This window comes from Garra rufa, chromosome 11 (assembly GCF_049309525.1).
Source record: "Garra rufa chromosome 11, GarRuf1.0, whole genome shotgun sequence".
NCBI lineage: Eukaryota > Metazoa > Chordata > Actinopteri > Cypriniformes > Cyprinidae > Garra > Garra rufa.
The window spans coordinates 899,475-912,140 of NC_133371.1; the positions used below are offsets into that span (position 1 = coordinate 899,475).

Here is a 12,666-nt window from a genome sequence, read left to right on the forward strand (position 1 = left end):
GACCGCACGCTCCACCGGCGGGACGCCCGTATAGCCCCGCGCTGGTCTGCCATCAGGGGTGGTGAGGGAGGAGGTCCCACTCGAACGGTTTCGGGCAGTAAAAGGTGCCTTCCACGTCAAAGTGAGCTCCTCATGCACTTCCTGGAAGAAAGGCACTGGGGTGGGATGCTAAGAACCAGCGCGGGCCACCCTGAGATACCAGTCATCCAGCCGGGAGGGCTCGGGACGTGATGGAGGATTCCATTCAAGCCCTACCCTCTCGGCGGCCCGGGCAAGCGTAGCCATCTTCTCCGGGTCGGTATCCGGCACAGCTGACCGCCCAGCGGACGACAGTGTGCCGTCATCCTCCCCAGAGAAGTCTGGCTCTCCCTCCAAGCTACGACTGAATTCCGGTCGTTGGGGGGAGCCCCGAAAGTAACGGGCGATGCCCCTAGAGGAGGCCCAGCCCGCTCTCCCGGAAGCTCCAGTGGCAGCGGAGCGTCGGTGGAAGGAGGAACTTCACCGTCAATTCCTCACCGTTACCGTCAGACCGGCCAGCCCCCTGCTTCCAGACGTCACGCCCCCTCGGCATTTGCCGGGAGGAACGTTCGATCTGGTCAGAGGGACTGGAACCCCGCGCCTTTGAAGGAAGCGGAGTCTGGTCCGCAACTCCGTGATGGTCATCCTCCCGCAATGGGGGCATGACTCATCCAAGAACGCCGCCTCAGCGTGTTGAGTACCTAGGCACGTGAGGCAGCGATCATAGCCATCGCCCGGCGCCAGGTAATGGCCGCTTCCAGAAACACACGGGGAAAAAGGCATGATGTAAATGCCTCGTCTTTATAAAGACGTTCACCCGTTTAGCTCTTTTGAAATTCGCTCTTTTAGGGAATTTGCTCTTTTAGTGCTGAAGCGCACAGGGGAGATGGCCACAGCAACACAGAAGGTGGGTGGTGCAAACCAGCTGTGTGCTTCCACTCGACACGGAAGACCACCGCCGCTGAAGCGCCGTGCCACCAACACAAAAAGAAAAAAGAGACGTTGGTTTTTGAAAAAAACAGCTTCGATGACTCTTCTTCGGTAGACTGGTCCAGCTCCGAAGAGAAAGCTTGTCTATGCAATGCACCTGCTGCGCATTATATGCTCACGCTGTGATCAGCTGCAGCTGGCTGCAATCATGCATGCCAATATTCATTGGCTCGTTTGTATATACAAAAAGTAGATTGGTCTCTCTAGGCGAGATCCCAATTTGTCGGTCTCAACGAGACGCTGAAGAGACCGACTGATAGGGAAACAAAGGCTCTTTATTGACATCAATGGATCCATGAAGTACCCTGAACATCCATGGAACCTTTCAAATGCAGAAAAAGTTCTTTATAGTTAAAAAAGGTTCTTTAAATTTTTCAAATGTTCTTTGAAATGGTTCCTTTAGGAACTGTTCACTGAAAGGTTCTTTGGGGAATCAAAAATGGTTCTTCTATGGCATCACTGCAAAAAAAAAACATTTTTGAACCTTTACTTTTAAAATATTGTCAAAAATCACCCTCCTCCCCTTTTTTTACGAACCAATCCTAGAAGAGTCAGTGGTTGCATCTTAATAGTACTCAAACGTGCGTTTTCCCAATGAATGAATTGCATTAGTGACTTCATCTGTGAGCTCAAGGCTGTTCAGACATTATAAACAAGAGGCTTCTTGTTGCTACAATGTCAAATGTTGTCAATGGGTTCACAGCAGGAAAAAGAAGATGATGAAATCAGCCTGACAGTGAGAAGTAAACCGCATACTGTGTTACCAAAACATCTCTTTTTCCATATGTGAACTTGAATGGTCTGTGAAACTTTCCACAACTGCTGTCGATATCCTGTTGGAGACTTGGACTATAAGTACAGCTACAGTGTGTCACATCTCATGAAGAAGTTTTGCATCCAAAATGATTGGATCTTCCAATTAGCTATCAGCAGGATGTTGAGGAAAGAGAGGATTATGTACTCTGCAACAGGATGTAATCTCATAATCCTTGCAATATTTGGTTTTCAGACTTCCCCTTCATATTTACTTGTCATTTAAGCTTGAGTGAATGCCATAAATCATTTAGCTTGAAATGTATTGAAACCAAGATAATGATTTCCAGCGCTCGAACGGTCATGCTTATGCTCCCTAGAGTATTTTGCATTATTTGTTTCTCTTTTTACATTCATGTCTGTCTGCTGATTGCAGTTGGCGTTTGGATCGTTCTTGGGAGTTCTTGGACTATGCCTAGAGGAAAACCGCAAGCAGCTGGTAGATATCACAATGTAACATTTTCAGTCTTCCATCATCATTTGGGTTGTGTCTTCCTGTTTTATGATCCTGCTCAGCATGATACCTTGTCATCCTGCCATGGTCATTTCTAGTTATGCTTCACAAAATATGTACCCTTGTTTTATTTTCCTTTTTCTTGGCTCTGGTTAAGAAAACATTCGAATCTCACGCTTCCAACGTGCAAATATGTGAAGCACAAGCTTTTAAAAACACAAGATAACCGTTTTTGTTCCACAGCTCTGCCGAATGATTGGCTCTGATCGGTTAAAGGATGTTTTAAGATCATTTTGAGTGACTGAATGAATGCATTAAAGTTCCATACCACTTGACCATAAAAAAATTAAACTTCAAAAACCCATAAAGTTATAATCAGAAAAAGTCATAAAGGTTGTCTATATGTCTGAGAGCACACACAATTCCACACAAAAACCAAAGCTACCTCTAAATCTGACCCTCACACAAACCTGTTAGTAAGTTTAATAAAAAACATAATTTGGTTTATAAGCTGATTCATGAGCCTATCAAATCGTGTGGACACTTTAATGTCCTCACAGTAGGGTTTCTAACATGTTTCTTTATGTTTGTGAGGGCATTTGGCCCTCACAAGTATAATCAAACTTGCGCACACACACATCTGGTTTGTGGTGGGGACTTTCCATTAACTTTTATTGTCTTTACAATGAGTTTAAGATATTTTCCATCACTAAACCTAACTGCAAGACCTAACTCTCACACAAGCTTTTTTTGCGTTGTAATTAAACCATTTTCCTCATGGTGTCTGTTGATTGATTCCAGTAATGTAGGTGAATTCAGGTTGCTCCAATTGCTGCTTAAAAACAGCCCAAGATGCTGCATAATCTGTGTGAATTAGTGACGTAACGGTGAGCTCGGAAAGTACAACATAATTATCACTGATATAGATTGATCTACCTTGACGGGTTAAAGGAATAGTTCAGCCAAAAATCTAAATTTGCTAAAAATGTGCTTGCACTCAGGCCATCCAAGATGTAGATGAGTTTGTTTCTTTATCTGTACAGATTTGGAGAAATGTAGCATTGCATTACTGTCTCGCCAATGGATTCTCTGAAGTGAATGGGTGCCGTCAGAATAGGGCTGCACAATTAATTCGATTCATCATTCTGCATGCTTAAGAGGCATGTTTAGAGCATGTTGTGAGAGGCGAATCGATATTGTTATTGCGGGCACATCAAAATACTGAGAATAATTATTTATAACAAATTATTAAGAATTATAAATGCATTTTAAGATAACTTTTTCCATCAACTGGTCACAATGCACAACAGCGCTGTATGCTGCGTCAAAGATGCGTGTTCCCTCTGATGTAAACAAGCATGAATGAGAAGCACATGGCGGAGCACTTGAGAGACGCAATGGATGAAAGAGCACTTTCATTCTCTGACAGCAGGTGGCGCTAAACACAACGCAGGCGTTACCCTGAAAACCCTGTAAACAAAACAGCTTTTAGTTTTTGAAAGGTTTTGTGTATTTGCTGTGGTGTTCATCACAGCGCCAAATATTTGAATATTTAGACTTAATAGGCTAAACACATAACATAAACTGTCAAAGAAAAATTCTTCTAAGCATTCATTAATCTAAGGTAATTGCAATATTTAACAAAACTGTGTTATTTAATGAGATAACATGAACTAAGAGTTTTATTTTTTTTTTAACAAAGATTAATAACTTTTGTAGCAAATGCTCATTGTGAATATTAATGCATTAACTAAGACATCTTACTGTAAAGTGATACTTGGTCTTTATAATTCTTTTGCACTTTAATCTGTGTAATATTTTAACTTTATATATATTTTTTTCTATTGCTTTATTGTATGTAAATGTTCAGTTATTTTTGTTATAAGAAAGTAGTTATTAAACCTGTTATACTTTATTATAACACCACTTTTTTGCAAATAAATTTCAATATCATGAGAATACTGTATACCGTGATAAAAGCATCAATTAATCGCAACATAAAATTGATACAAATCCTCATGCATATTGCGTATTTTAGCTTTTTTTATTTAAAGAAACCAAACCAATGTATAATTGACTTTTGTGGCAATGAGAAAAGCAATACAAGTATTTCTGGAATAGTGTTTTCAGCTTGTTTTTTTTTTTTATATATATATATATATATATAAATGGTAATATATATGTCTATACCAAATATATTATGGTATAAAGCTATTTAAAACATCAATCAATGTAAATTGTGATAATTGTAATTAATAATTGCAATTACAGTTTTAAGGGAATAATCGACAATTATAATTTTTGTCACAATCGTGCAGCCCTCTCACAGGAAAGACTTGATATGAAGTGGTGTATAAAGTACCTGAAAGCCATACTTAAGTAAAAGTACAGATATCTTACCAGAAAATGACTTTGGTAGAAGTTGAACTGCCCGTTTACAATATTACTTGAGTAAAAGAGAAATTATTTCTCACAATTGCGAGTTTATATAATCAATTTCTGAGAAAAAAAAGAAGTCAGAATTCTGAGTTTATGTCTCACAATTCTGACTTTGTTTATAAACTCTGACAAGTTTATATCACCCAATTCTGAGAAAAAAAAGTCAGAATTGAGTTTGTATCACACAATTCTGGGGGGAAAAGCCAGAATTTCCTGAAAAAAAAAAAAATCTGATTTGTGAGATACAAACTCAATTGTGAGGAAAATAATTTCTCACAATTGCTAGTTTTTATCATTCATTTCTGAGAAAGAAATGTCTGAATTATGAGATTATTATGCAATTCTGACTTTATTTCTCACAATTGTGAGTTTATCAATTTGACACAATTGTTAGTTATCACCCAAATTTGAGAAAAAGTTAGATTTGTGAGATACAAACTAAAACCAATTACAAACTTGTTAGAGCTGCAAATGAGTAAAAACTGTTTACATTTATATACTTTATGTACTATCAAAAACACTACAGTTAGAATTTGTCAAAATGTCAAAAAAGTCCATTAAAGCATGACAAAAGATAAATTAAATTAATACACAAGCTTAAGTGGACTTTTATTTCATTTATATTATTGTATGCAAATACAGGTGTTTTTTTGTTTGTTTTGTTTCAAAAGGTTAGTAACACACTTATAATGGAAACCAAGGCAAGGCGTTCTGAAGGATTTTGTTTAAGGACATTCATTAAATTTTCCATAAAACAAACGGTACAGTTTGTGCTAAAAATGTTCCACATTTCCCTTTACCAGCAGGATGAATGGTTATGTGTTATGAGCGCATATCTGTCCATTATTGTACGTGTTTTTGCTTGTTTTTACAAAATGATGGACACAATTATTGTCTGTGGTAATCATCAGCATTTCAGAGGTGCTGTTGATGGAGCATAACCATGATATAATGGGCTCCTTTAATGATTCACAGATGTATATTGTTTTGCAGTGTAACACAATCCATTTTATTCTTGACCAAAACATTTTGTGTATTTCAGTATTAACAGAAAACAACTTTCTTTAGTGCAATAATGATGTTCAGGAAATTAAGCAGACCACCCATATTTTAATCCATGGTACATTTGCTACCACCCAGAACATTATATCTTTGTAAGCGTTTAGCTGGGCTATAGATTCCACTATGAACACTTTTAATAGAAGTTTTACGTTTCCTACTTAAAAGAGATTAAAAAGGTGAAGTGTGGAACAGATACAGTGCATTTCCAAGCCACGATTTGCTCCAGGTTGGTGTTTGGCATGCTTTATTTCCAGAACTTGTACTTTTGAAACGGTGTATTTGAAGGGTCACTATACTAAAGTGAGTGCAGTCACAGCATGAGCTGATGTCCTGCCCAGTATTTATGGCCCTGGTGTCAGTCTGTCTATACTCGGCTCCAGCATAAACTACATTTTATATCACTGGCGGATTTACTGGGGTCACAGGAAAAAACTTGAAATGAAGTGGCGTATAAAGTACCTGAAAGCCACACTTAAATAAAACAGATATCATACCAGAAAATGACTTTGGCAGAAGTTGAAGTCACCATTTACAATATTACTTGAGTAAAAGAGAAATTATTTCTCACAGTTGCAAGAATTCTCATGTCAGAATGTCTCATAATTCTGACTTTGTTTATAAACTCTGAAAAGTTTAGATCACCCAATTCTGAGAAAAAAAATGTCAGAATTGAGTTTGAATCACACAAATCTAGGAAAAAAGCCAGAATTTCATGAAAAAAAAGTCAGAATTATGAGTTTATATTGCAATTTTGACTTTATTTCTCACAATTGTGAGTTTATATCACCCAATTTGTAAGGAAAAAAGTCAGATTTGTGAGCTACAAACTCTGAGGAAAATTATTTCTCACAATTGCAAGTTTATATCATCAATTTCTGAGAAAAAAAAGAAGAAAGAATTCTGAGTTATATCTATTCTGAGTTTATTTCTCACAATTGCAAGTTTATATCGCCCCAATTCTGAGAAAAAGTCAGAATTGAGTTTGAATCACAGAATTCTGGGGAAAAAAAGGGGAAAAAAATCCTGAAAAAGGTCAGAATTGCGAGATACAAACTTGCATAGTAAGGAAAAAATCAGATTTGTGAGATACAAACTCTAAATTGTGAGAAATTATTTCTCACAATTGTGAGTTTATATCATCCATTTCTGAGAAAAAAAGTCTGAATTATGAGTTTATATTGCAATTCTGACTTTATTTCTCACAATTGTGAGTTTATATCGCCCAATTTAGATTTAAAAAAACTGAATTGTGAGATACAAATTTGCATTTGTAAGGAAAATTATTTCTCACAATTACGGGATTATATTATCTATTTATGAAAAAAAAGTCAGAATTATGAGTTTATATTGCAATTCTGACTTTATTTCTCACAATTGTGAATTCATACCATCAATTTCTGAGAAAAAATAAGTCAGAATTCTAAGTTTATATCTCACATTTCTGACTTTATTTCTTGCGATTGCAAGTTTATATCACCCAATTCAGAGAAAAAAGTCACAGTTGAGTTTGTATCACGCAATTCTGGGGGAAAAAGCCAGAATGTCCTAAAAATTGCAAGATAAATAGTCAGAATCATGAGTGTTTGCTCACAAAAACGTTTATGAAGGAAAGAAAAAGGTGAAAGAAAGAAAACTAAATTTCAATGAAAATGCAAGATTTTTTTGAGGGAAAGGCAACATTTTTGTGAGCAAACACTTTCTAGAAAGAACGCAATACTTTAGTGAGAATTGTTTTTTCATACAGTTTTGCAAAATTATAATTTTTTTTCACAGTTGTAAGTTTACATCTCGCAATTCTGACTGAGATCCTGACTTCTGACTTTTTGTATTAAGTAACGAATATGATTCGGGGAATGTATCGGAGTAAAAGTAGGCTGAAAAATAAAAACTCAAGTGAAGTACAGATACTCCCAAAGAATACTTAAGTACTGTAATGAAATATTATTTATTATTATTATATATTATTATTCGGTGTTGGGGAAGGTTACTTTTAAAAGTAATGCATTACAATATTGAGTTAATCCCTAAAAAAGTAACTAATTACGTTACTTAGTTACTTTTTATGGAAATTAATGTGTTACGTTACTTTTGTCTTTTTACACCAAAAGCTTCAGGCTTAGAGAAAAGTAAATTGACGCCTGTACAGAAGAAAAAATTACAACTTTTCTACAATAAAAAAGAAAACGAATGTTAGATTATCTTGAGTATTTTTGGCTTATTAATATGGATGAATTGGATCATCGAAGGTCGGCAGCAAAGACATCAGTTAATAAAATGGGATTAAATACATAAAGGATATTTGTATTATTTAACATATTTAATTATTGCAGGTTTACATTGAATTTCAGTGTTTTTATTCATTTTGAAGAACACTGTATCTGTTTGTTTAGTGAGTGAGATGAATTAATGCATGTTCACATTTATTCTAGAACTAAAGTAACATCTTACTCATGATTTCTCTCAACATAGGGACAGAAGAGCTTTTAGTCAATAAATGGAGGGAAAAGTAACTGGCGTTACTTATTTGACAAAGTAACTATATTTTTTGTCAATTAAAAAGTAATGCGTTACTTCACTGGTTACTTGAAAAAAGTCATATTATAACAGAACTTGTGTTACTTGTAATGCTTTACCCCAACACTGTTGATATGTACAGTGCCTTGCGAAATTATTCATACGCTTCATTTTTTTTTCACATTTTGTTATGTTGCTGTCTCATGTTAAACTACTTTATATTACTTTTTTCCCGCATCAATCTACACTCCCTACTCCATAATGGCAAAGCAAAAAATAGGTTTTTAACATTTGTGCAAATTTATTAAAAACAAAAAACTGAAAATATCCCGTTGCATAAGTATTCATACCCTTTTCTGGGACACTCGAAATTTAGCTCAGGAGCATTCATATTGCTTCTAGATGTTCCTACACTTGGAGTGGAGTTAAACTGTGGCAAATTCATTTGAATGAGTCTGATTTAGAAAGACACACACAAAAGGTCTAACAGCTGAAAATGCATATCAGAGCAAAAACCAAGATAACTGCCTGTAGAGCTCAGTGACAGACTTGTGTTAAGGCGATGATCTAGAGAAGAGTTCAGAAACAAATCTGCTGCATTGAAGGTTGACAGAAGCATTCTCCATAATGGAAGACGATTGAAACAACTAGGACTCTAGAAAATGTCTGACAGAGCTTGAGAGGTGAAAAGGTGAGGCAAAGAATGGCAGATAATTGCCAAATGCAGATGTGCAAAGCTTGTCAGATCATACCAAAAAAGACTTGAGGCTGTAAAGGTGCTTCAACTATGGACTGAGTTATTTCTGGCTTATTTCAGTGTTTTATTTTTAATACATTTGTCAAATTTGCAAATCTGTTTTTTGCTTTGTCATTATTATGGTGTATGGAGTGTAAATTGATGTGGGGGAAAAACTAAATTAAAGTAGTTTAACATAATGCTGCAACAAAACAAAATGGATGAATACTTCTGCAATGCACTGTACTACAAAGTAAGTAGATAATGTGAGTGCATGCACAGCGCCACCATTCCAGGGCATTGCTGTGCAGTTATGAGTGCATTGCTAAGGTGTTCTTGGTAAAGAAGGCATGAGAATTGACCGGAAAATTATAAACGACAGCCAAAGGTCCATTAAAATGGTCTGTGTTCACCGCGGTCCAGCTTCAGTAGCATGCTGAGCATATCTACGAACATAAAAAGGCTCTAACCAGATACAGTCTGTTACATGTTTATGAAAACAGGACAAACATAAATGCTGGGTGAGGTGATGAGAAAAAGAACATTTTGTACAGCATAAAGTGTCCAGACAAATATGAAGAATGTTTCACAGCAGATGGAAACTTCATAGCTCGTAATTCCAATATATTGGTGAGAAAGAGTTCATAAACCAGAAAACATTTGCTATCCCGGGGAGAGTGTGTTTGGTCATTTTAAAGGCTGTAGGCTCATGTTCCACAAGAATGTTTCTTGTGTTTTTTGGACAAGCTGTTGAGGGACTGCAGTTTACGAAGGACATTAACAGGATACATTCATTCTTACGTCAATCATCATTTATGCACAACTTTCTCTTTCTGTGAAACACAAAAGTGCATATTTTGAAAGATGTTGGTAACTAAACAGTTGTGGTGACTATTAACTGCTATTGAGGCATTTATCAAAATATCTTCTTTCATGTTTCATAGAAGAAAAGTCATACTGTTGCTGTCGAAATTATTTGTTTAAATTCTAATGATAGCAATAAGATTTTTGGATCTTCTAACTTTTTAAAATTTATTTCAGAATGGTCCTCCCGGTCCCCATCATTTGTTTCTCTTTAAGGCGAGACACTGCAGAAGAATAGTGCAAAAAAAATGAACAGTTATCACCTTATTTACCCAGTTGATTTATTATATTGATAATTACAAACGTTTTTTTGTATTATGAGTTTTTAAAAATGTTAGGTTTAAATATGCAAATGAGCATTATTTAATGAAACAAGCACTAATTTGAATGCATTTCTAATACAAAAGTCTAAACACTGGATGAAGTCCGTTTCTAAATTCTTGATTAGTATTTTGACATAGAGTCAAATGTTAACTTCAGAATTTCTTCATACTTCAGAATGCATATTTTCGCATTTTTGTGGGGAATAAAATGTTATGTATATAATTAAGCAAATCATACATGAACAAATCCCTCTGTAAAAACCTTCAGGATAAAGACAGGAATAAAAATGTAAAGTTTGGTGTGTGTAAGTGCTACTAAAGTGGAGATTATGGCTCAGTGGAGGAGAAAAATGTTGAGAACATATGTACTGTAATAGAAATCTATTGACACAAATAGATAAAGTGCTATAAAATAAACACTTAACAGTATTTTTTGGATGTTTTCTTTCCTCTTGTCTGAAAAAACACTTTATGAAAAAACAAAAAGCCCTAAATATCAAACTTGACAGGTGCATTAAATAACAGCGTTTTTGCTCGCAGTATCTCCCTTACAATTAATTTATTTAAATTCAACTGTTCATTTTGTAAAAAGCATGCATGGCCCTGTTTGCATAATTGTTTTATTTTAGTTGCCTAAGAGTGATATAATTCAATCTCGGATCAATTCAGTTTTGTGCAGCTTTAAAGAAACAACCATGTCTAACACTATAGAGGTCATAGGTTGACAAACAATATTATCAGAAATTTGTTATATGTGGACCAGTCATAAGTATAAAAATAAGCTTTCCATCGATGTATGGTTTGTTAGGATAGGACAATATTTGGCCAAGATACAACTATTTGAAAATCTGGAATCTAAGGGTGCAAAAAAGTCAAAAAATTGAGAAAATCACCTTTAAAGTTGTCCAAATTAAGTTCTTATAGGCGGCTGCATATATGAAAAAAAAACACCTAACCCCAAAAAAATTCTAACAAAAGGTTTCTCAGCTGTTTTTTGTAGTATTAGGTGCCCTTAATAACATACTAAAAGTTTACCAAAGTTTGACCACTAGAAAGGTGTCATTTTCAAGATGGCGTCCAAGATGGGCAGAAAACCCTTAAAATATCCTAATTCCTTCATTATTTGACCTAGCCAAGTAATCTTGGTGTCTAACCCAATGTTTTCTGGGTCTATGAATCCATTGGACTCGTCTAAATTGCACAGACATGATTACATACTTATGGAATACATGATGTTGTGAGATTACTGTAAGGTTTTATCTTTGTTTGGGGTGAACCAGAGATGTAAACGATTTAGCCTATGTCATGTAACTCCTACTCAGTACATGTTTTTGGACACATACAGCTTTTTTTTTTCTTCTAAAACACAGACTTGACATTCAGTGTAAAAGTTACTGCACCCAAAAGTTCCTTAAATTGGAGCTGTATAACTTTGATCATAAAAAAACTCTGAATTAGCCCGAACAGAGGCCTGTGTGTGAACCCTCTAAATGGTCACTTATTTCAAGTTGCTTTAATATATAATTGTACTTGTAATCACTTTCAGGTCCATCTCAATAAATTAGAATGTTGTGGAAAAGTTCATTCATTTCAGTAATTCAACTTAAATTGTGAAACTTGTGTATTAAATAAATTCACTGCACACAGACTGAAGTAGTTTAAGTCTTTGGTTCTTTTAATTGTGATGATTTGCCTCATATTTAACAAAAACCCACCAATTCACTATCTCAACAAATTAGAATACTTCATAAGACCAATAAAAAAAAAAAAAACTTTTTAGTGAATTGTTGGCCTTCTGGAAAGTATGTCCATTTACTGTATATGTACTCAATACTTCTTTTGCTTTAATTACTGCCTCAATTCAGCGTGGCATGGAGGTGATCAGTCTGTGGCACTGCTGAGGTGGTATGGAAGCCCAGGTTTCTTTGACAGTGGCCTTCAGCTCATCTGTATTTTTTGGTCTCTTGTTTCTCGTTTTCCTCTTGACAGTACCCCATAGATTCTCTATGGGGTTCAGGTCTGGTGAGTTTGCTGGCCAGTCAAGCACACCAACACCATGGTCATTTAACCAACTTTTGGTGCTTTTGGCAGTGTGGACAGGTACCAAATCCTGTTGGAAAATGAAATCAGCATCTTTAAAAAGCTGGTCAGCAGAAGAAAGCATGAAGTGCTCTAAAATTTCTTGGTAAACTGGTGCAGTAACACAGTGGACCAACACCAGCAGATGACAATGCACCCCAAATCATCACAAGACTGTGGAAACTTAACACTGGACTTCAAGCAACTTGGGCTATGAGCTTCTCCACCCTTCCTCCGGACTCCAGGACCTTACTCTCATCTGAGAAGAGGACTTTGGACCACTGGGCAACAGTTCATTTCTTCTTCTCCTTAGCCCAGGTAAGACGACTCTGACGTTGTCTGTGGTTCAGAAGTGGCTTAACAAGAGGAATATG

At 36.0% G+C, this 12,666-nt stretch overlaps 1 protein-coding gene across 1 annotated transcript in view; it reads left to right on the forward strand.

The window, feature by feature from the left end:
• LOC141346068 (transmembrane protein 255B-like) overlaps nt 1-12,666 on the forward strand; it is a 48,435-nt gene that overhangs the window by 11,040 nt on the left and 24,729 nt on the right. The window contains exon 3 of the mRNA XM_073850981.1: nt 2,198-2,260. Coding sequence (XP_073707082.1) covers nt 2,198-2,260 — 63 coding nt within the window. The remainder of the gene's footprint in view (nt 1-2,197; nt 2,261-12,666) is intronic.